The sequence below is a fragment of the Cryptomeria japonica genome, chromosome 3 (assembly GCF_030272615.1).
Source record: "Cryptomeria japonica chromosome 3, Sugi_1.0, whole genome shotgun sequence".
In the NCBI taxonomy this organism is placed as follows: domain Eukaryota; kingdom Viridiplantae; phylum Streptophyta; class Pinopsida; order Cupressales; family Cupressaceae; genus Cryptomeria; species Cryptomeria japonica.
This window is the reverse complement of record NC_081407.1, coordinates 914,147,964-914,173,964: the sequence shown is the minus strand read 5'-3', so window position 1 is coordinate 914,173,964 and position 26,001 is coordinate 914,147,964. Positions and strand designations below refer to the sequence as shown.

At 36.8% G+C, this 26,001-nt stretch overlaps 1 protein-coding gene across 1 annotated transcript in view; it reads right to left on the bottom strand.

Moving 5' to 3' along the window:
- LOC131073425 (uncharacterized) overlaps positions 1–22,424 on the bottom strand; it is a 51,929-nt gene extending 29,505 nt beyond the window's left edge. The window contains exons 1-3 of the mRNA XM_058009894.2: positions 21,725–22,424; positions 21,549–21,626; positions 21,232–21,331 (exon numbers count right to left, since the gene is read on the bottom strand). Of these exons, the coding sequence (XP_057865877.1) occupies positions 21,232–21,331; positions 21,549–21,626; positions 21,725–22,051 (505 nt within the window). The 5' untranslated portion in view covers positions 22,052–22,424. The remainder of the gene's footprint in view (positions 1–21,231; positions 21,332–21,548; positions 21,627–21,724) is intronic.
- Positions 22,425–26,001: the final 3,577 nt, after the last annotated feature.

Below are 26,001 nucleotides of genomic sequence, written 5' to 3'. Positions count from 1 at the left end.
CATTTTTAACCTTTGAGGTTAGAAATATGAAATTTTTGAGCGACAAAGGGCATTGAGCAAAGGATCACTTGCAACTACTCCATCAGAACCTACATAAAGACTTTTGATTGCTCTTCCTCTCAAAAAGAGCAAAATGGGAAATATATTGAAAACAATTTAAAATATTTGAATTATTTTCAAAAGAATAATTCAAATATTTCCCATTAGACTTTAATGCCTTGGTTTAGGAAAAATGACCACAACTTTCAATTAGTAAGGAGTTAGGCTCCGAAATTCGAAACACGCCTTCAAGGTAGGAAAATGAGCATATACCATCATTTAGTCCTCATGACAAAACCTAGGGTGAGGGATTTTTATTGTTTTAGAGTGAGGGACATCAAAATTTGAAAATTTAAAATATGGCAAACTGTGAACTGGGTTCACGCAAAAATTGGTCATATGGCACAAAATGATGCTTAGGACATATTCACAAAGCGATTTCCCTCAATTTCTTGTAATTTTCAAAACTCATCCATTTTTCACATTTTGACTGACATATTTATGATTGATCACAAATGTGGATTAAAAATAACAACCTTAAATCACATGCTCACTCATTTTGCAGAGACACATATTTAAGCCTTCATACAACATTAGGAGTAGGACCAATTCAAAGTTCAAATTTTGGGTATTTCAAATGTGAGGCAACACAACTCTACCTACCTTCTAGATTGTATATAAGATTTCTGAGAATTAATGCAAATAGCATCATCAATGTTTCTGATGTCTTTTTGTGTATGCTCCTGTCTTTTTTGATGCTAGAGATTTTTATGGTATCAGACCATTTTCTGGTTTATGAGCCTGATTCAAAGATGTAGTGGCTTTACAAAAAGAAAAGACACATATCTGGTATCCTTTCTATAGATATTGATCTTTCATCAATTTAACAGAGTTAGTTTTTAAAATTGGAATGATGAACTTTGTCAAATGTACCAGGAAGAATGTACCCAAAGCAAGTTCAATCAAAGCAATAGTCAATTGGTTGTGCCATCAGTGAAAAGCAGCTGGTAACCTCACACAGTTTAAGTTTCCTGAGACAATAGTGTTCCTTTTTTCTAATATGAGAGAACACATGATATCTTTTAAGTTTTTAACAGAATGTGAAAATGAAATGAATCTCAAAGTTTTAAATGAAGAAGACAAGTGAAGATATTTTACAGAGCAGACACAAGCATTAAATTCCATGTTGCAGCAAACGATATCAAAAAAAGAGAAAAGTGATTACAGAGCACCCTCAATGTTGCAGCAAGGTCCCTGTTAATAGTGACCTCAAGAAGCATTAAGATCCATATTTTTAGACAGAAGTTTGGTGAAGAAAAGAAAATGTTGAGATCGAAGAACAAATCTTGGAGGTGACGAAGTAAATATATAAAGTTTAAAAAGAAGTGGTTCTGGAAGCCAAACGGTATCAAAGGTTAAAATTTTGTTCGATCTAAGATGAACTCCATGAATAGCTATTATGCTAATGACATATTTTTGGTAATAGTTGCAAGTTAAAGGGGACTTGTTTAGCACACAGACTCCTCTAGATGGATGAATGTAATCCATCACTTTGTGCCTTGTGGCCATCCTTTTCCTATTCAATTAAGAAAAATCAGATTAAACCTTGAAAGTAAAGTTAGTTGGCAAAAGGAAAGACTTTTGTAAGTTCAAATCTCTTCGTGTCATTTATTTTTTGTTTTAAAACTTATAGCATTCTCAAGAAAGTGAAAAAATATATGTACTATGAAAGGCATGGTGTAGTCTGATTGATAAGTTGGATGGCTTCAAAGTTTCAAACACAATGATCTCGAGTCCTAGTCTTTTGATGTTCAACTCATTATCTATTACTAATGTTTATTTTAATTTTTAAATGATATATTTTTTAGGAGATGTTCTTCCATTAAGGAGAGTGTTTTCTCATTGACATCTTGTAAAAATATTTTTCCATCATAAAGTCAAATTTGTAAAATTCGCGAAATTCTTGCAAGTGATAAGCTGAGTTGGTTCCATATTAAAGTTTAAGTCCTCAAGTCATTGTGCTTTTGTCTACTGAATCACATTTGTTATCTCCATCAAGTCAAATTTTAAAGTTGTGAGTCAAACTCCCAATAATAATTTTCTTTTATGGAGAAAGGAGAAAGTTGTCAAAAATGAAGTGTTTGATTGTTACTCAATAACTCATTTTTTGAAAATGGGGAAGACAAAACATAGACAAGATCACACAAATAAAGCTAAGGTTAAAGGAAATGATAACACGAAAAAGTAAGTCATGTTGTTGAACTGGATGACAGAATGAGCTATCAAGTCATGTCAGTCATGAAGATAGCAATGGAGACATAAGACAAAGAATACTTTGAATTTTGAATAGTAATTTCCAAAAACTTGTCAAAGATATGAGAGAATATGACCGAGACAATTTTATGTTCAAGGCATCAGTTATAGTAAGCCTATTTAATGCCTTAACTAGGTTATATGTGCTAAAGGATGGCACTCAAAGGTTAAAGGAACAAAAATAATAGTTATCTTAGAAGTTGTGCAACGATAAGTTATAAAAAATGAGTTATTGAAGTTTAGTTACTAATAACCTCTTTTTAAGGTTTGATGTTACTTCTAAAACTAATAACATGGTGGATGTTACCCACCATAAAAAAACAAGAGTGATGGGGACCCTCCATATGATATTGACGTTGTGACAAATAGTGATGATGTGGATTTATTCAATGAAGTCCAAGATAATCTTGATACTTCTTTTGTTTATGATGTCAATCACCATATGATTTATATCAATAGCATAATGTTGATGACCATGCACATGTTGATGCTAATAATAGTCATGATGATGGCATAAATGTGAAAAGGGGATCGGTTCCACATGCAGGAAGACAATGGGTTTGGATGGAGAAGGCTTAGGGAGCCATGGACAAAGGACTAAAAATCCCATATAACCAAATATAAGACCAAACTATGAAGGACTCCAATTGGATGGTAAACCAAGTAATGGAACCACAAAACTTGTGAAAGGTAAAACATATATAACAAGTGAGGCATCTACTTCAAATTCAGGTACATGAGATCAACAACATGCAAATTATTATGAGAATCATGGTAAAATGATGGTTCTAGTTATCATTGCTGACCAAGAAACGCACAAGATATATGTTAGCATTTATACTCATGCAGTTCTTGTAGTTTAGCAAATTATAGTGAGAAGAAATGTAAGCAAAACAAAAATTGGCGTACCACATACATGTTGGTTATGATTGATTAAATGGCACATAGTCACAAACCTACTGACAAAGTATTGTTCCCACAGGTTTTCCCATATGAAAGGAAATATAGATCTAGAATAAAGAGGTATGCACTTGATGGTTTTGGGTAAACAATATAAAACCATTGAAGATGGTTAGTTATCATTCATGTCAAACCCTTTAATGAGTTTTAGGAATAATTTGGGGTCAATGTAATATTCCCCTTAATTTTTTTGATTTTTCAATAGCAAGTTTACAATCACACCAATCACCCGTTAGGGTTAGAATAATGAAATCCAAACAACTGAAGGGAACCCTACACCTTTTGATCACCGAGAGCCCAGACTGGGAGGGTGAGAGCATACGGTAGCATGGGATTGTTAGTGATAATCTGCTGAAGTGCTGAATACAATAATGGGCGGCAAGCCAGCCCCTTCCGCTTATCTAGCAGGTGAATCAAGAAGCTTGGCAGTAAACTAGCCAAGAGAACAACACTCAAAAACACGAATCACTCAACCGCAATGTTTCAGCAGGAGGACTTGTTGACGTGTATTTTGTACACTATCAAACACAGAATAAAATACCTAAAGGTACCTTATCCTCTCTTGAGTAAAGCCTCTGAATGCTGAAGATATCGCAAAAAGGATCAATCAGGGTGACTTCAAGGTTCTTCGTTGTAGGATCTCTACGTGTGGATAAGCACCAGTGGTATGATGTGATTTGCTCGAATCACAAGGGGACTTACACTTGATGACTGAACTTCTGATTTGCTTTAAATATTGCTGGAACACAGGATTTTACTGCCTTAGATTTGAAAAAAAAGAAAAAAAGACGAGGGCGAGGAAAGGATCTAATCCTAACACTAAGAATGTAAGAGCAATGAATGATCTTTGATGAAATTCTAACTAAGTCTTGTTTTGACATCACAGGACCATCTCCACAAGGTTAGTGCGATCTTCGAAGGAAAGCTTTATGATGTTCAAATCATCACTGCAGGCATAGACACCATCAGGTTGATGCATATCAATGAAGAAGCAACAATTGAAGTTGAGCTTAAGCTGAATGATTCCAGTTGACTACGCAAGGCAAGTCTGCAATCAACAAACTGCTAGTAGTATGGATATACGAATTTCACCATCAATCAAGCACATTTCTTCCATTCATCTAATCATCTACCATCTAGGATTGAAGATTCAACAAGAAACCATGCATATTGCAAGAAACGACACACTTCACCATTACTTCAATGAAAATGGAGTTTGTTTACAATCAATGGCAACAATTTCTTGCCTTGTCCTCCTATTCTACTCTAATTGCTATTTTATCAACTAGCTAGCTACTCTCTATTCACTAACTCCTTTCTAACTCTCTAACTTACTTTCTATCTATTGCCTTTACAAATGAAATGCCAGGGCTTATATAGTGCCCTCAATACAATTCGATGGCTAAGATCAATTTGAGATCAATGGCCAAGATTCAACAATGAAAACCCTTATTAGGGTTTGTTACAACCATTACATAACATTTAATGCTTGACCAATGAAATAATTGTATTGCTTGGACACATCTCCTCTCTGGAAAATTCCACCAATGAATAGCCGGGGTAGGTACATCGGAGTTTGTGCCACCTTCCATGAGTTAGGTACATTGAATCTAGACATGCTAAGATGGACCACACTGACTGGAGAAGTGATGACTAGGATGCCACCTCGTCTGACACTTGTAACTTGGTAGATATTCAACTTGATGTTGTTGAGAAGCTCGCTTTAATTAACTCTTCTGAAACTATCTACTTCTTCAACGAACCCTTTGCTCTGACTCCTTTTGTCTTTGATGTGCAGGATGTTGATGTACCTCGCCTTGGAATGCTGGATTGGAAGAGGTCGCCCTTATCCTGATGATGCTGGATCGAAGAAGGTCGTCCTTGTCCTTGCTTGATCGTCCTTGATGAGAACCTCCTTGATCTGGCTTGATTTTCCTTGAGGAGAGCCTTCCGACTTGTAGATCTTTCGAGCTTGGGAGTCGCCATCTTGATACCTACACAACATTTCACAATTAATAATATATCTTGAAGTGTAGAAATTAGGATTCAAAAGGAAGATTTAGGATTTTAATTAGGAAACTTCGTGATAAATCTTGAGTTATCATTTCCTAATTAACTATGCCAAACTTATAATTTTCAAAATAAAAGTTCAAAATTCAAATCTTCAATAATGGTGTCAAGATGATTTCGCCATACCTCCCCTTGAGTATTAAACTCTAAGAAATGATGCAAAAATAGATGAAATTCGCTAGGCAAAATGTAGATCAAAGCCATCTCTTGAACAAATTGTGCCTCCTTTAGCTTGGAAAAGAATTCCACCTTCCACTATCTTCTTCAAAATCTGGAAATTCGCCTTCAAATGCCTTCCAAAAGTCTGGAAATTATCCTCCAATCTAGCAAGAAATTCGCCTCTCCAATAGCCTTCAAGATGAATTTCGCCCTCCTTAATCTCCACACTTTCGCACTTTAGAAGGGATGAATGAATGATTTGAATTGTGAAACAAACCCCTTCAATATATAGAGCGCTCACCACCTTACCCCCATAGGCCGACTTGGCAAAAATAGGCCAAAAAATAAATAAAATTGCAAAAACAAGAGGCCGACCTGATAAAATAAATAAAAATAAGCCTCTAAGCGCTCCATTTTTAATTTTAATTTCACAAAAATTAATTTTAAATGTCTTAACAATAAAAAATTCGATTTTTGAGGCTCAAAATTAATTTATTAAATGTCAATTTAATTAATTTTTTCAAATATTCCAAAGTTAGCAATTTGGCATTTAATGCGATTTTGGAGGATGTTAACGCCCAAATATGGTAAAAAATAATGAATGCCATTAACTTCGCTTTGGTCCCTTGGAGAGGGACAGGAGCACTTTTCTCAATCTAGGCCTTGCATTCCTCATTTTCACATTCAAAACTTCATCTAGGCATTTTAAAATGACATTTTTGATTGGAGTCTTGGGTTTAATTCACTTGATCTTTAGAAGGAACGTGACTTTAGGACATTTTCGCCCTGGACCCTAGGTGAGGGACAGGAGCACTTTTTCACTTTTGTCCTCAATCCTTCATCTTTCATTTGTCGATTTTCGTTGTGGAGTAAGCAATGATCTCTTTCACTTGTTCCATGCATGCTTTACTCGTTTTTTGCAAGGCAAAATGAGTGTTCCCAAGATTTTCGCCCTAGTCCTCCAGTGAAGGACAGGAGCGCTTTTTCATTTTTTAGGCTAGGATTCTCAAATTTTGAAGTCAAATCTTTGTTCACCATGCTTTAGAAGATCCTTCCCATCTCGCACAACCTTGCCTTAGCATAATCTCGGAGGGAAATTGTTGATTTTATAAAAATCGCCCTGGTCCTTCAGTGAGGGACAGGAGCACTTTTGAGTCCTTGTGCAAATTCTTGATCACATTAATCTTCAAATTACCCTCAAGGCGTAGAACATCATTCCCCACCTCATCTTGAGTCCTGGAAACAAAAAAATTATTTCAAAATGCAAGGTAAATGGGCATATTTAGAAATTTCGCCCTGGTCCCTCGAAGAGGGACAGGAGCACTTTTGCCAATTGTCATCAAAATTCGCAAGTCTTGCATCTCAATTCCACCTCGAAGCATTTTAAACATCATTTCAAACTTGCGCCTTGGCCTAGGTTTGTCCAAAATTGGAGAGGAGAGCAAGATAACATGTTTTTCGCCCTGGTCCCTTGGTGAGGGACGGGAGCACTTTTGCAATTTCAAGCCTATCCGTCCTTTGCTAGCCTTCCAAATTATCTTCAATGGGCTAATCATGTCTTCTTCCATTCGTTTCAATCACAAACTTGCCTTGGCTTTGCAAGAAATTCATACTTTTTGGAAAATCGCTCTGGACCCTTGGAGAGGGACGGGAGCACTTTTTACATTTTGGCATACTTCTTTGTTCTTTAAACCTCTCAATTGCGTCTAAGGCATGAAACATCATTAGTCCTTCCCATCCAAGTCAAGTTTTGCCATAAAATATCAAACAAAGAGGAGAAACTGGAAAAAGCGCCATGGTCCTTCAGTGAGGGACAGGAGCACTTTTTGTCATTTGGGTTGATTTACTCCTTTGTGAACCGCTTAAATTATATTCAATGGACAAAACATGCTTCCCTTGACCTCTTCAAATCGTAAAATCACTTTAACCTTGCAAAAAATAGTGCAATTTTGAAATTCAAGCTCCGGTCCTTCAGTGAGGGACAGGAGCACTTTTTGCCTTCTAAGCCAAATTGTCTCACTTTTCACCTCGAAATTCCTTTGCTAGGGAAGATTTCATCTTACTTCACGCTATGAATAAGAGTTAATGTCCAAAAAAGGTCTAAAATTGTGCATATAAAGAAAAGTGCTCTGGTCCTTCAGTGAGGGACAGGAGCACTTTTTACCTTCTAGGCAAAAACTTCATCATTTCATTGTTTTTAATCAAGTCTGAATGTTCTATCACGTTCATTTCGCCGTCCACCATGCCTTTGATGTCTCAATTTAACCAAACAAGGCCAGGAATGACTTAAATAAGCCTTTTCGCCCCGGTCCCTTGGAGAGGGACGGGAGCACTTTTTCCTTTAACCTTCAAAATTCACCATTTTTGTGCCTTCAAAATCTTCAAAAGTATCAAGTCACATTCGATCATCACTTCGGGAGACCCTGCGCAAAACAAAATAGAAAAGTCAGTGACAAATATGCATAAAATAACATTTTCACCCTGGTCCCTTGGAGAGGGACAGGAGCACTTTTGTCCTTTCTGGCTAATCCATTCAAAATTTAAGTCTCCAAACACTTCACAAGGCAGAGTTAGGTCATCTTCAAGGCCAGGAATCAGTTAGCAAGCTCTCGCAAAATAAGAAATTGCACTTAGAATGAAATTCGCCCTGGTCCTCCAGTGAGGAACAGGAGCGCTTCGCCTTGGACCCTTGGTGAGGGACAGGAGCGCTTTTCGCTCTGGATCCTCAGTGAAGGACAGGAGCGAAATTTGACTTTTTGAACTCTCTATCAGGATAATTTTTATGGAATATAACATTTAAGTATAAGTGCTTATACTTTAAGTTATATTCCATATATACTTTCAGGATGTTTGAGAGTGGTTTCAGACCTCCAGGAGTTATATTGCAAAATCTAGTTTTTTGAGGTTTTTCAGTTTCCAGACTTAGACAAATTTCAGGATCAGGACTTTCAAACTTAGCCAAATTTCAGGATCAAGACTTTCAGACTTAGCCAATTTTCAGGTACAGGACTTCACTCAAGCCAGACTTGCTATCCAAGTGATCTCCCCGACAGCACTCAAAAATGCAAAGGCTAACGGACAAAACCCTAAAAGACCTAGAAAACAAACCCTAAAAAGCAAAAAAAAAGCAGGGGTCCCCATTTGTAATGTCCCCTTTTTAGCGCAACATGATATGGGGTGTCGTTAGCCTATTCTGACATGGTCCCGAAGGCTAACAAGGACATTGATGGGATCCTGAGGTGTTTTGGCCTAGGTGTTTTCGATTTCAGGCCAATCGGTGCTGCTTTGACAGGGTTTCTAGACACTTACTATTTATAGTAAGTTAGTCTCCAAGCAGTGACTTGAAATTTTTAGTGTTTCCCTGGTTGGCATAACTATCAGTAAAAATATTTGAAGGCGACAATGATTATCAACAATGTTTTAATATTTAACGATAAAGTGTAAAGTTAAATTAAATATTTAACTTTATTGTTATTTTATAAGGTTGGGAATATAAAGTAATGTTTAAAATATTAAAAGTTCCCTTTAATGGTACATTGTGGGAAATAATATTTTATTCTAATTGTATTATCCCACATTTAGGAAATGAAGTGTTTGCATCCAGGGAGAAGATATAAATGGAGGTTGAGAGCTCTCTTTTGGGATATGCTGGGATGAATTAATGTGATGCTGTTGGATTTCGTAGAAATCTGATTATTGGGCTTGGAGGACGGAATCCCTCTTTGCTATCATTCTCTTCGCTGTTGAAAGACACAGTCAGGAGGATTAATGGTGTTTTCATTCAGGAAACACATTGGGCTTCATTTGGTGCTCTCGCATGATGTTTTACAGGAGTTTGAAAGTGCAGATTTGAAAATAGTGTTTTGCTACAGTACCGCGTGAATAGTGATTTGCTACAGTACCGCATGAATAGTGTTTTTGCTACAGTACCGCGTGAACAGTGATTTGCTACAGTACCGCGTGAACAGTGATTTGCTACAGTACCTCGTGAACAGTGTTTTTGCTACAGTACCGCGTGAACAGTGTTTTGCTACAGTGCTGCGTGAATAGTAAAAATGCTACAGTGCCGTGAATAGTGCAGCTACAGTGCATGAACAGTGTTTTCAGCAGGTTCTATACTTGTGGAGTCCAGGTTTGAATTTGTTTATTATCATATGGTCTGTAATATTCTTCAAATCTGATTTGTATGCTTGGAGTTGGAATTAAATAAATACCATCAGCATTAATCCTCTTGTTTTTGGTATTTGATATGTCTGGTTATTTTTATATTGAATAAACTTTGAAAGTTTTACAATAAATATCAGTTTACCAAATTTATCCTATAGCAAATCAAGAACCAAAAAATCCAATAGTTAGCTTGCACGCCAACTGTTTGACAAAATTACACTAAGTAAAAAGGACATAAATTTAGTACCGAACAGGGGGTGCCCATTACAGTGGTATCAGAGCAGAAGATTCTGCCATCTTGTGGGAAACTTTCACCAAAACATATTGCAGAAATAAAACAGGTCCAGAATGTATGATTGAGCATGCGACAGGGGCATTATAATTTTCGCAATACCAGGGCCAGACAAAATAGAAATCCGGATAGTCAGAGTGAGCAGTCTAGTTCATCCGTGCAGGTGGACATAGAATCCAGTCATACAGATATAGAGGAAATATTCTTCGATCAGGACAGCAGTATGGGTGACCGAGATGAGAGGAATATCGTTCCAGATCAGGGGGAGGTGATGTTCAGACAGTTGCTGGGTACGTTAGAGCAGGGGCAGCGTATGCAGCAGGAGCAGAATAGGCGAATGGACATGATGTTGCAGCTTATGGCTAGACAGATGGGCATCAATATTAATCCAGGTGATGCCAACAATGGAAACAATAACAATGGGGGAAACGATAACAATAGGGGAGATGATAATAATGGAGGCCGTGGCAACAACAATGGCCCTGAGAATAATATTAATGGTAATAATGGACATGGCAACAATGGGAATGAGGCGGATAACTTTAGACACATTGCACGCCCAGCTCGAACAGCGAGCTCGAGACCTCTTCTACCCACCTTTCCACCTAGGGATCCGGTTCAACCAGTGAACGAACCGCAGATTACTGAGTTACAGGGTCAGTTCAGGAGGGACTGGGAGGCCAGTGGACCCGAGTTTCAGGCAGATATTTCCCTCAGAGATTATATGGACTTGAGGATGAGACATATGCCTAGAGCAGGAGGGAGGAATCAGAATTTTGAGCTGAGGAAGAAAGTTGGAAAACTTTCCTTGCCTTATTATGATGCTTCAGGGAAGATGACTGCACGAGCTTGGGTGCAGAAGATAGATACATACTTGCAGCTAAATCCTATGCCTAAGGATGAGGCTATCAAGTATGCGGCTATGCATTTGGACGGCGTTGCGCATGAATGGTGGCATCATGGCATGGTGACTCTGGGGCATAATCAGATTACATCCTATGAGGAATTCACAGAAAGATTGATTGAGAGATTTGACACTAGGGATCCCGAGTTACATTTCAAGGAGCTAGCACAGTTAAAACAGTCAGGTTCAGTGGATGCTTACATCGCCGAGTTTCAGCGTTTGTCTGTACTTGTTACTGATATCTCTCCTAGGAGATTGGTGGTGTTATTTTGTGATGGGCTTGCTGATCCATTACGTGGTTGGGTGAAGGGACATGATCCACTCACCTTAGCAGAAGCAACTAAAAAGGCACGAGATTTAGCCCCTTCGGTATACAAAGGAAAATACCATTCAACAGATTCTTCCTACCGCAAGGACAAAGACAAAAAACCATTTCAGAAAGAGTATAACAAACCCAAAGAAGGATCCAAAGGACTAGACAGTGAAACCTTGAATGAACTTCGAAAGAAGAAATTGTGCTTCCAGTGTAGAGAGCCTTGGGACTTATCTCATAAATGCCCTCTCAAGGCTAAGGCAAATCAAATGGAGTATTTTTCAGCAGAGGAGTCAGAGTCAGAGGGGGAGGATCAGCATTCCGATTCAGATGAGGGTAACACGATAGAGGAGAGCAGCATTCCTAAGGATGATAGATCGTTGGCACGCTTGACAGGGGCCCAAAAGGCAATCACATTTAAGGTCAGGGGCACTATCCAGGGGCAGAAAGTGATATCTCTCATTGACACTGGGGCTACACATAACTTTATAGATACACAGTTGGTAGCCAGGAGAGGTTTACAGACAGAGGAGCATGATGGTTTTAGAGTCATGGTGGCTAATGGCCAAAAGCTGTTATGTACTCAGAAGGTTTCAAATCTTCACATTAGATTTGGAGATGGTTATGAGTTGAAAGATGATTTCTATGTTGTGGACATGGGAGATTACGATGTCATCCTCGGTATGACATGGATGGCATCGCTGGTTGAGTTCACTTTCAACCTAGCGAAGTTGGAAATGAGGTTTCAGCATGAGGGTAGGACTGTTGTACTCAGGGGACTTTCAGATGGGAGTTGCAGGGTAGTCTCTTTGAGGAGAATGGAGAAACTTTTTCGACATAATGACATAGAGTGGGCGACAGAGTGCTTAGTTATGCCAACTTCACCGGAGCCTCGGGTGAAGAGTTATCCACCAGATATACAGGAGATTCTTGACAGGCATGCCAAGGTATTCAGTGATATTCCTCACGGGGTTCCTCCTAACAGGGGTGCGGAGCATGTTATTGAGCTCGAGGAGGGAGCCAAACCAGTGATGATCACTCCTTATCGTCATCCTAAGAAACATAAAGATGAGATAGAGAAGGCAATTAAGGAGTTGTTGGAAATGGGGCACATTAGGCCTAGCAAAAGCCCCTTTGCTTCAGCTGTAGTTTTGGTAAAGAAGAAGGATGGGACGATGCGCATGTGCATCGATTACAGGGCATTGAATAAGAAAACAATTAAAAACAGGTATCCCATTCCTAGGATTGATGAGCTGATTGATGAGTTGCATGGGGCATGCTTCTTCACTAAAATTGATTTGCGATCTGGATACCATCAGATCAAGATGAGAGCAGAGGACATTGAGAAAACAGCCTTCCGATGTCACTATGGCCACTTTGAGTTTATGGTTATGCCATTTGGACTAACCAATGCACCCGCTACATTTCAGAGTTGTATGAACCAGGTATTTAGGGAGCAGTTGAGGAGATTTGTCTTGATCTTCTTTGATGACATCTTGGTCTTCAGTAAGACCTGGGAGGAACATTCACAGCATTTGGAGGAGGTATTATCTATCCTAGAGAGAGAGTCTTTGTATGCCAAGGAGTCTAAGTGTGAGTTTGGTATGACAGAATTACTATACCTTGGGCATATTATTAGTGCGGATGGTGTTCGGGTTGATCCCGAAAAGGTTAGAGCTATAGTAGATTGGCCTACTCCCACAAACCTCACACAGCTTAAGGGGTTCTTTGGTTTATGCGGGTTTTACAGGAGGTTTGTTAAGGGGTTTTCACAGACTGCAGCACCTTTGACAGACCTCACTAAAAAGGGAGCCTTTGTATGGACAGAAGCAGCGCAACGATGTTTTGACCACTTCAAACAAGTGATGTCATCTTGTCCGGTTTTAGCTCTACCAGATTTCACGAAGCCTTTTGAACTTCAGTGTGATGCTTCAGGTGATGGGATAGGGGCAGTATTGATGCAGGAGAAACATCCCATTGCATTCGAGAGTAGGAAGCTTCGAGGTGTTGAGAGGAGCTATTCTATCTATGACAGGGAGATGTTGGCCATAATGCATGCATTGGCCAAATTCCGATCATACTTAGTAGGTGGACGGTTTGTGATCAAAACTGATCACAATAGCATAAAATATTTCATGAGCCAGCGTGATCTTAATGACCGGCAACAGAAATGGGTTACTAAATTGCAGGCTTATGACTTTGACATAGAGTTTGTCAAAGGTAAGAAAAACGTGGTGGCTGATGCCTTATCTCGGAGACCTCACTTATGTGCTCTGGCAGAGATTTCAGGAGATTGGAGAGATCAGATTATAGCAGAGTATGTCGGAGATGCTTGGGCTTCTGGATTGATTTCAGGTACTATACAGGATGATCGCTATGAGGTGATAGATGGATTGATCAGAGTTCAAGACAGGGTTTATTTGATTCCGTCATCACATTTGAGAGAGTTGATACTTAAGGCATTTCATGATGCACCCACAGCTGGGCATCCGGGGATCTTCAAGACCTACAGGCAGATCCGAGAGCGGTTCACATGGAGAGGGCTCAAGGATGATGTTCAGAGGTATGTCAGGGAGTGTGCGGTTTGTCAACAGAATAAGGGAGAGCACACATTTCCTGCAGGTTTATTACAGCCCTTGCCCATTCCAGATAGGAAATGGGAAAGTATTTCGATGGACTTCATCACTGGTTTACCACGAGTGCAGGGAAGGGATTGCATCTATGTGGTGGTGGACCGCTTGACGAAGTTCGCTCACTTCTTTGCTATTCCGTCCATTTACACAGCAGCACAGGTGGCAGATCTTTTCTTTAGAGAGATATTCAGGTTACATGGGTTGCCCAGATTCATTGTCAGTGATCGGGATAGTAAGTTTATGAGTGTTTTTTGGCAGGAGTTGTTTAGGTTGTGTGGTACAGATCTTACACCTAGCACTAGTTATCATCCGCAGACAGATGGGCAAACAGAGATTGTGAATAAATGGGTGGAGGGATATTTGAGGAACTATGTAACTGCACAACAAAAAGCTTGGGTCAGATGGTTGCATATGGGAGAGTATTGTTATAACACCACTTATCATATGTCCATCAGGATGACTCCTTTCATGGCACTCTATGGTTATGATGCACCTAGCTTCATGGATTTAGTTTTGGGGGACAGCAGAGTGCCCAAAGCCAAAAACTTATTGCAGGATAGTCAGGACATCCTGAAAGTGCTCAAGGAGAATCTACAGCAAGCCCAGAATCAACAGAAATTGTACGCTGATCAGCACCGAATAGAGCGCAGTTTCGAGGTAGGGGATATGGTCTACTTGAGGCTACAACCATATAGACAGTCATCACTCAAGAAGAGCGGAGCTGAAAAGTTGAAGCCTAGATTTTATGGTCCCTACAGGGTGATTCGCAGAGTGGGCGAAGTCGCCTATGAGCTTGAGCTTCCAGAGGGCAGTCGGGTGCACAATGTGTTTCATGTGTCTAGGCTTAAGAAAGCCATTGGTCAGAGTGTAGTGCCTTCTGCAGATTTACCCCCTTTGGATGAGGAGGGGAAGCTTGTGTTAGTACCCGAAGCTATTCTGGATATCAGGGAAAGGACACTCAGGAACAGAATCGTTAAGGAATACTTGGTGAAATGGAGAGACCTGCCAGATGAGGATGCTACATGGGAGAATGAGCAGGTATTGCAACATTCAGGACCGAATTTGCTTGAGGACAAGCAATTTCAAGGGGGGCGGACTGTAATGTCCCCTTTTTAGCGCAACATGATATGGGGTGTCGTTAGCCTATTCTGACATGGTCCCGAAGGCTAACAAGGACATTGATGGGATCCTGAGGTGTTTTGGCCTAGGTGTTTTCGATTTCAGGCCAATCGGTGCTGCTTTGACAGGGTTTCTAGACACTTACTATTTATAGTAAGTTAGTCTCCAAGCAGTGACTTGAAATTTTTAGTGTTTCCCTGGTTGGCATAACTATCAGTAAAAATATTTGAAGGCGACAATGATTATCAACAATGTTTTAATATTTAACGATAAAGTGTAAAGTTAAATTAAATATTTAACTTTATTGTTATTTTATAAGGTTGGGAATATAAAGTAATGTTTAAAATATTAAAAGTTCCCTTTAATGGTACATTGTGGGAAATAATATTTTATTCTAATTGTATTATCCCACATTTAGGAAATGAAGTGTTTGCATCCAGGGAGAAGATATAAATGGAGGTTGAGAGCTCTCTTTTGGGATATGCTGGGATGAATTAATGTGATGCTGTTGGATTTCGTAGAAATCTGATTATTGGGCTTGGAGGACGGAATCCCTCTTTGCTATCATTCTCTTCGCTGTTGAAAGACACAGTCAGGAGGATTAATGGTGTTTTCATTCAGGAAACACATTGGGCTTCATTTGGTGCTCTCGCATGATGTTTTACAGGAGTTTGAAAGTGCAGATTTGAAAATAGTGTTTTGCTACAGTACCGCGTGAATAGTGATTTGCTACAGTACCGCATGAATAGTGTTTTTGCTACAGTACCGCGTGAACAGTGATTTGCTACAGTACCGCGTGAACAGTGATTTGCTACAGTACCGCGTGAACAGTGTTTTTGCTACAGTACCGCGTGAACAGTGTTTTGCTACAGTGCTGCGTGAATAGTAAAAATGCTACAGTGCCGTGAATAGTGCAGCTACAGTGCATGAACAGTGTTTTCAGCAGGTTCTATACTTGTGGAGTCCAGGTTTGAATTTGTTTATTATCATATGGTCTGTAATATTCTTCAAATCTGATTTGTATGCTTGGAGTTGGAATTAAATAAATACCATCAGCATTAATCCTCTTGTTTTTGGTATTTGATATGTCTGGTTATTTTTATATTGAATAAACTTTGAAAGTTTTACAATAAATATCAGTTTACCAAATTTATCCTATAGCAAATCAAGAACCAAAAAATCCAATAGTCAGCTTGCACGCCAACTGTTTGACAAAATTACACTAAGTAAAAAGGACATAAATTTAGTACCGAACAGGGGGTGCCCATTACACCATTTGCAATGGGGCGATGTGTGAAAACGTCACAACAGGACTGAACGCACCAAACAAGCTCAACTCAACCACTTATGCAGTGGGAGGATCATTACAATAAACATCACTCAATTGCTTATGCAGCAGGAGGACCATTACAAACAAATATCACTCAACCGCTTGTGTAGCGAGAGGACTGAGTAACAAATATCAAAATATAGGCGGCAAACCAGCTTCTTCCACTTTCCAGTGGGAATGCTTACAATCCAGGAAATGGTTAGTAGTACTACTACTTAACCTTACAATATGAAATAAAGAGATAGAATAGAGAAGTAATGATGTCCAATGCTGATAAATTTCCTCAAACAATTACTAACTCCCAAAAGACCCTTCAACATGAATTCATGAAATCCTAGGATCAATAACACTCAGAACAGCAACTTCAAGAAACTAAGAAATGCTCAAATCTCTCTCCAAACTCACCTCAAAATACCCCAAATCACTCTCAAATCAACTAACCATCTCACACTACGAAAGGCACACCCAAACACCAACTTCTAGAAATCTGTAATTTTATGACAGCAAGCTGAAATGCACAACCAGCAACACCCAGACACACTAAAATGCATAAAACTCACTCACAACTCACACTAACATCCCCAAACAACTCCCAAATTGCTAATATATCATTAATGACCAAGTACAATCAACAAACTGACCTCTAAACATCCCATTCAACTCAACTCGCTTCCAAAATGCCCACACAGAGAAAAATGCCAAAGCTAGAAAATTTGATTTGCAATATAAAAATGAATACTGAGAGATTAGTGCTGAAAACTTACAAATACCATTGCCTGGGACATAGAAAAATAAAGAGCCAATACCCAGAAGCAGTAGGAGATCACACAGAGACTTATGAATGGAAATATGCTTCAGCCATGACTTTCCCAGCAGCCTGGAAACACACCAAAACTCAAACTACAGCAGAACCAGCAATCCGACACTTCAACAAACTCACAAAGATCACTGAGAGAACATGGAAAACAGCTAGGTACTGTCTTGCAAGTACGAAACTGCACTTAGCTAGGAAGGCTCACTTCGAAGCTCAAATTTCTATTGCCAAACCAGCAGCATAACGATGCAATTTTTCAAGATATCCAAATGGGAGGCCAAGCACCTGTATTTAGAGGTTTTTCCTCTGAAATTCAAATGTAAATGCCACCAAATTCACCTCCAATTTGCATTTCATTTCACTCACATATGGCATCCAAATGACATTTCGTTTCATTTCCCAAGGTGGGCGCCCAAGTTGCATTTTTTACCAATAATTTAAACAAGTTCGAACTTGCCTAAGTCTTCAATAATAACATAATGCATTCTTCAAATTTCAACGCCTAAGTTAGGAAAATATAACATTGATATTAGATATAAATATATCTTTTCCTAAGTCGCCCAATATATCATTAATCAGTCATAAAATAATTAAATATTAGACCTTAGGATAAGGAAATAATATTTAATTAAATCACTTATGACTCCAATACTGATTATCAACAAAATCCAGAATGAAACTGAGCAATGAAGACCATTGAACTGCTACAGGATCAGGACCTTGTCCAAACTACTAAAAATAGAATTGCTCAATACTGCCACTTACTAAAAATAGTAAGTCATGAAATACTCCTCTGAAAAACATGATCTTCGCACCCGGAGAAAGAGCTTGGAAAGCTCAGTAAGACAGCATCATCCAAACAGCCAAACCCTAACTTACTAAAAATAGTAAGTTCTCACTTCACCAAAGAATCAAATGCATGTTATGCCACCCTGGAGCTCATGAAAAACCAGAAGGAAACCATAGACAGAACTGAAGAATTCTCTCCTGGTAAACCCTAAAAAAGCTCGAGCAGAACTCCACAAAAGTTGGAAACCCTAATTCTCCTTTCCACATAGCCTACGGGTCTCCAGAATAGGCCACTGAACCACTGAATGCCCATCACTAAGAAGGGGACATTACAGTTAACCACTAGGAAAAGCCTAAGTTTACTATGTACAGATGCCAATGGGAGTTGTAATGTCGACAATTGCATACCTATGCAATTTCATACTGCATTTGTCTCCTTACTTTACCCCTTTGATATGGAACTTTTCAAATACAAAATGATAGTACTTAAAATCATGTATTTCTATCATTTATATGATGATTCGGGCCCTTAAAATTCTTTTTTTTTTGGATGGTAGTGTTACATGTGGACGTTTGTATGACACACTAGCGATCCACAAAAAATTGTGGGCTCAGTGGCCAATTTGAGTGTTACATTCGAGCAGATAATCAAAAGTAATGCTCCTGAATGTAGTCAGATTGAAAAAATCAACTCAAACTTTCCTCTTTGACATAAGGATGAAATTTTCTCACGTATCAACTCTCTCTCAAGCTCGGAAACTTGAAAAAACCCTACTATTTTGTAACCAGAAAGCTATTCAACACTATGCATGTGATATTCTTAAGCTTCTTTGATCATCACCTTCATGGGATTGTGAAGAACAGTAACATTGAGGTAGCTACTTTCTTATTGTAGGTTTTGGAAGAATTCCAAATGATTCCTTCCCTCTTATTTTGATCATTTCGTGTCTTTTATAGAAGATTTCAAGTGCTATCATAGTCTAGTTGTTATTTTCTATATCACAATTAATCGTATCTTCATTTTAAAGCATTTGTATCTCTATCCTTTCAATATTATCCAAAATCATTGCTATCATGGAGGAAGAGTTTGATTGAGGCAAGCCCCTCAAACAGCCACCCAAAACATTTTCTCTATTGTTTCTTGTGCATAGATTTGTTTTGGAAGAAGAAATTTAATTTGGCAGTATATGTTCTAGACAAATGAAAAAATTACTTCCTATAATGAAATTTAGCGATTTCTGAAGAATATAAAATATATGACGATGAAAATAATGCTGGACAGGACATCCTGGAAATTTTGCTAACAGGTTGGGACACATGGGTTAATGATCAGGGTCCCCTAGCCATGCGAGCACGGTGGCTGTCACCACACGAATGTGTAATGGTTCTATTTTTGTATTGCACTAAAGCATAGATAAATATTTTTAATGGTCCGAGTTCAATAGTTTTTGAGCTTTCGATAATTTCTAGTGGTTTTAAAGCAGTCTATGAAACTTGTTTGCCACAAACAACACAGTTTTTTCGCATATCAAATAGCCGTGCACTTATCGTTTATAACATAGTTTTACAGAAAAGAAAAAATATGTCCTACAATAATTCTCTGCTGCGGAAACTACAGGATGAGATGGGATTAAGGCATGATTTATGTTCTTATGGTACGGTTAAAAGTGAGATGGTGTATCAAGCCACATGGCAATCTGACCCTTAACAAATTATCAAACTATACCATAAGAGTTGGGAGCACTTTGTACTGATAACTTGAATCTTGGACTAAATGTCAATCAAATCAACGAGTCCCAAATAAGTTTGATTATGCTGAGCTGAAAATTTTCCTGTTTAATGTAGCTCTTACAAAATACTGAAATTCAATTTATAATATATATAAGAATATAATAAATAAGTGCAGACGATCCCTGACTTAGATTAGTTTACTATGGAGTAAATAAAGTTCACTGGCAACTAGAGCATGTACATGGAATAACAGGCAAGTTGCCAAAACTTGGACACCTGAGATGTTGTGTTCAATTGCCTTAAGAGACAGGGACCCCAGTTGTGGCCTACCTTAAGCCAACTTTGCCTTTGCACTGCCATCTCTTAATCACTTCTGTTAATGATGACCTACAAAAGAGTTATCCACATTGAAATAAAGTTTCTTGAGTTTGAAAAGTCCCCAGGCCTACATCAAGGAACTACTTGAACTTCCTTTCACTTACTCTGGCAGGAAATATCAAAGATACTTTATTTGAATATACCGGGCAAAATCTAGCAGGGTTAAGAGTGATAAAATGGAAGTTCTCAAATAACCAAGTTACTCCAGAGTCGGCACAAAAAAATGCATTACTGAAAAAACGTGAAAAGTGGAACCATCTTCTTTGTTACAATCTTTCATACAGGAAAGATCTTGGTCTTGTATAGTTTCATCACCATCAAGACATTTCAGTATCCTTCTCTATTGCTTAATATTAAATGCTACTTAATGGGCTTCGATCCATAGTTCAAATGGTTGGTAAGGTTGTGCCAAAGTTTTGGGTTCTTCCATGAAGGTCTAAGGTTCAACTCTCGCCAGCTGGATTTACCCAGTGACTGGTCAGTCATCGCTGGACTATCCCGCAATATCAAAAAAAATTAAAAAAAAAATTAAATGCTACTAATATCAACGCCCATGAATAGAAAGGATATACAGTTATTTTCAAGTAGAAATGTCTAAAGACAGGTTTTTCAGTCCTTGGGCTATCTCATGATATAAATAAATAAATAAATAAAAATATTAAATGCCACTAATATCAACGTCCCATGAATATAAAGACAGGATTTTCAGTCCTTGGGCTTTCTCATGATATCAAAAAAACATAAAAATAAATAAATAAATTAAATGCTACTAATATCAACGTCCCCTGAATAGAAAGGATTTACAGTTATTTTCAACTAGAAATGTTGAAGACAGGATTTTCAGTCCTGTTAAGCCGATATTAAATTGGATAAGCATTTCTCTTGCTGGTAGGCAGATGTGACAGTTGGATTTTTATTGTTCACAAGGCTTATCTGAATTTTGGTGCAATTAGGTGTAATCCCCAGGCATTAGGATCAGCTGGCCACTGAAGAACACTGCATATAGTCATGATGAAGAATGCAGACAGGCTTTAAACTCGGATATCTTTGTAAGTGTTGAGTAGTGTTTAAGCCCTAAGCCTCACGGGTCAAAAGATCTAAACAGACCAGGGAAAAAATATGTAGTGTTATGCAGATTAGAGAGTACCAATTTTTGCCTCTAAATCAAGCGCGAGTATAAAAGAACTAACAACTAGTGAGGTTTGGAGAACTTTACTCACCAAGAGCTTCAACAAGCAGCAAAATCACTTTCCCCGTGCCACGATTTCGCAAGCAAAAGCAAAACCATTCCCTGAAGGATTCAAACACGTACGCTCCTCCCTGTAGAAGGAAATGGCCCCTCGTGTTATATTCCTATGCCTTGGAATTCATCCAATACCAAGAATTTTTCCCAAGTGAACTTACGGCTATTCTATGTCTCAATATTCAACAAAAATGATATAGCCAGGCGCAATTAAGTAACTGAATCTTCAGAGCTATATAATTCAAAGCATAGACTCATCAGAAGCCTTCTTCAAATCCCAAGCAATTCACATACCTTGAGGAAGCACAAGACAGAGCCAGACAGTGACCCTACAACAGCCATCAATGTGAGAAAACGGCAATTAAAAATTATCTGCAATATAAACAAATACAATTAGGAAATCAATACAACAAGGAGAAAACAAAGATAAATACAAAATCACGAGTTTATTTTCCTATATTTGTACTGACCGTCTCTAAACGACCTTCTAAGGTGGGATCATTTAAAGGAGCTGAAGTTGAAATTGTTCCTTCACTTTCCATTGATGAAACTAATGGGGATGACAGCGCGTTGAACCTTTTAGGCATCTCATTTCCCTTGCCCCTCAGAGAAAATCCCCTTACTGCAATTGTTGGATTGCTTGACACGATCCCTGAACGCCCCATACCCAATAAATCCACATAATGATGTCCTAATTTACGCTTACTCAAGAATTTCCCATCTATACCCACTTGAGGTTTCAAAAGCACATTATCTCTTATCCATGGAAATTGAATTCTTGCAATGGCTATCACCATCTCTACGGTTTAGCAGTTCCAAATTAGTTTATGTAGTTGGTATTGTAAAGGTTAAGTTGGCATTTGAGAAATAAAACACAGAGTTTATCAAAAAAAGCATAGCAATGCCAAGTTAGTTTTGTTCTATTGAAGATGGTATTGCCAAGGCCAAGAAAGCATGGAGAGATGCACATTTATGAAATGTAGGCCAGAGTTTATCTAAGCTGAGCACGTCTGCTGCCGACTGGTTTTGGATAAATCCTTGTCATGGTATAGATGTTGTTCACGTCACTTGTAAAAATAATAATGAATCTCTATTTGTTCTGATGAATTTTGTGTTTGATCAGGTTACTCATTGTGAAAAGTCTGCTGGATAGTGTTTCGGTGGATCATATCTGTTGCTAGCTAAATGCCACATAATTATAACCCCTTCACATCGGATAAATGTCAATTTAAAGCACTGGGATAAGGTTTGACAATAGAATGGACATTTTTAAGGAAGGGACAAAAGCTTGATTGTAACTACTTTATCCATTGTATTTAATCTTCTTTTCAGAAAAATCATGTAGGTCTATATAGTTTATTAGGTAACCATGGCATTGAAGGAGAATGAAATTTTGGTGGGGTTATGTGTTTGGGACTTGAAAGCTGATTTTTTATGTAGTGTTTTCAGTATCTACAATTGTTCATAATTTGGAGGAGCTCATCATTGAATAGAAAAAGGATCTCATAGGCTATATTAGTAGATTTTATGAGTATCATAATTATTATATAAAGTCTATTGAAGATATCATATTTTTTCATTATTGAACTTAAAAAATTATTATATTATGTCAATATTGTAATTAATACTAGTATATTTATATGGAGATAGACATAATTGATTAATAGTTAAACCGAGAGTGAGTAGTAGTTGAGAGAAGAAAATAATTTATTTATTTTATTTTTTTCATTTAAGTATCACAAACACATCAAATTAAATGCTTCTAGTTTTTATTAGCACATATTTGTCCATCCATTATGTGAGTGTGGTTTAATGCTTTCACATTATTAAATTATTATTAAGATATGATTATATTATTATGTTTTAATATATTCTTATTATTGTATTTTTATATTTTCATTAAACTTTTATATTTCTACTAAAAAATCTATTAAGACTACATTATCATTATCATTTTATATTATAATATTTTATTTTATTTTTCCGTAAAAGATCGAGGCCCGTAATTTTATTGAAGAAAAAGATAAAATTAGTCAAGAAACCTCCTGTCTTTTCCGAGACTGATAAGTCCAACATGAACTGAAATATAAAGAATCTAGAATTATTATATTATAATATTAACATATCACTAAATTATTATTTTATATTCATTCTTATCATTGAGAAAAAAATGAATTTTATGTAGGACAATAATTAATAATATTATTTTTTATCTATTATTATACTACTCTTATTATAAATGTTTTTGTTTTTGTTTTTGTATTCACGATAATACAAGATTTTTTCAACCATTTGTGAGTGTAATACCCTTTGGAGTAATAATTAAAAATATTTATTTTATTTTATTTATTTTTTTATTTTTATTTTTAGTATAATTAAAAATATCTATTTTAATTTAAATAGAATGGTTTATAAGTTGTATGGTTTTATCACATTATTATATCTCGTCTTTTTATTATGTAGCTTTAAATATTGGTGTAATCACTAGATCTCACATTCATTATTTTAGATGAGATTTGGAGGTGTAGGCATTTTCATAGTCATGTATTTAATCCTCGGGCTTTTAAAATGTAAATTCGAAATAAATCTCCACAATGATTTGATATGCATCTTTTAGTGTTACACAAAAGAAAACATATTTACCATAAAACTAATCTTTAAATTATAAGTGAAGCTCCCTTAAAATAAAAAAACTAACATAAATTTAGACAATATGTACTTACAATTTATAATCTTTATAATGATTTTTAAGGTGGTTCACATTTTTGTATAAGTTAAAAGATTCAGGTTGTCTTTCAACAATAAGAAAAGAATTTTATATTTTTGAATTAAAATAATCTTACAATTATGTGATTATGTCATTCAATTAAAAATAGAGACTAAGCATCAACTTCAAAAAGTCTTACAATACAAAACTTGTGAATTTAATAGAACCTATTTACACACAACAAAACATCTCAATAGATACTTGAAAGATAAATTAATATTATAGATTTCTAATAAATGAATAAATATTGAATTTTGAAGTACCAATCACCAAATAGTAATTCAACACTATACATGCATGACTGTTACCATTTGTTCATTGATTCATAAAGCTAAGTGCTATGGGATTTTTATTTATATTATTTATAAACCTACATGAAATTATTTGTTGCACTTCTATTCTAACTACAACTACTTGCATGTTTTGTAAGCTTTATGACAAATTATCTAGTTCACTAATTTTAGTGTGACTTTCAATTCAATTGACAATTGAAATATTATATGATTGAACAATAGTCAATCTTAAATTAAAAATAGTAAGAAACTCACATAAGAAATTACAATTTTTTTAGTGTACGTTAAAAAAAAAATTTCTTAAAAGGTAGTTTTAGATGAATTTGAAGAATTTTTTCCTCTAATTTGATAAAGTCTAGCGAAACCTCTTAAATACATTGACAAACTTTTGACACTTTAAATCTACCCATCCTTAAATACTTTATCTTATATTGGAAACTCATAACTTTGAGTAGTCTTCATGTAACTCCATCTCCGTTATTGGAATAAAACTCTTTTTTGTTGTTTGGAATTTTATGAGTTTTGGAAAAATGATGGCCCTTGTTTAATATAGAAATCCTTAACTTCACTACTCCTAATTTGACCAACTAGCTTGGAAAAGCGTCATCCTTTTGGAAACATACATTGAACTCTTTGCATGGGCAATTTATTTTAGAAAGGATAATTTAGAAAAAATATTAATGACTGCTTAGAAGATGACAAACTTTGAAGACAACAAAAATTTGTGTCGATGATGAATATTTAAAGGGGCACATCTACTTCTACAAATTGTTGTAACTTTAGAATCATTATTGGACTAGCCAAACATTTCTAGTACAACAAAGTCATTGTTGTTTTAATACTAAACCTATTAATGTAAGAATGAATCTATGTTACTCTACAATGAAGTCTAATGACCTATATATGCACAAGATGATACAATTTGTTGCCTTAGGTTTATTTAAATTTCATTTAAACAAGAATTCTACGGTCTACCCAAGACCAAATGTCTATTAGCTAATCACAAAACAAGAATTTGAATATTCAACATATGAGACTAGTATAAAAATTACTTATTCAATGGAAGTAAAGAGTTACAATATATGGTAGCCTCAAGATTATAAATCCAATGAAGATGGGGCAAGAAAAACCAAAAAACAAGGGATTTCGTAAATAAGTTTTCTATAGAATCCCATGAAAGAATGAAATAGCAATATTCAATTATCCTACATTACCTAATTTATAAAAATAAATTACTTGAATAAAATTAATATAATAAGGGGCAATTAGATAATTACACCAACCACCCCCTTAAGTGCAATTTAGGAGAAATATAAATATGAAATGGGTCTCGCTAATTAGGTTTAATTAGGTACCAATGTACAATGATAGAAATCTCCCAAAAGATAAGAAGGATAAAACTCATATGATATTCACCGAAGGGATAATGAAGAGAGGTCTAGGTGACCCTCCCTATTAGACACAATGCACCACTGAGAGGGGGGTGAATCAGTGGTTCTCAAACTTTTCTCTTTTGTTGTCCTCTATGAGCATACCGGTTAATGGGTCTAACTCTATGTAGACTTACTGATTAGTAGGAAGATCTACACAAGATAAATCACACAAGGAACATTACATAACACCAATATATATGAGGAAAACCCGAGATGGGAAAAACCTCGGTGAGCAATGTTGTTGGAGACTACTG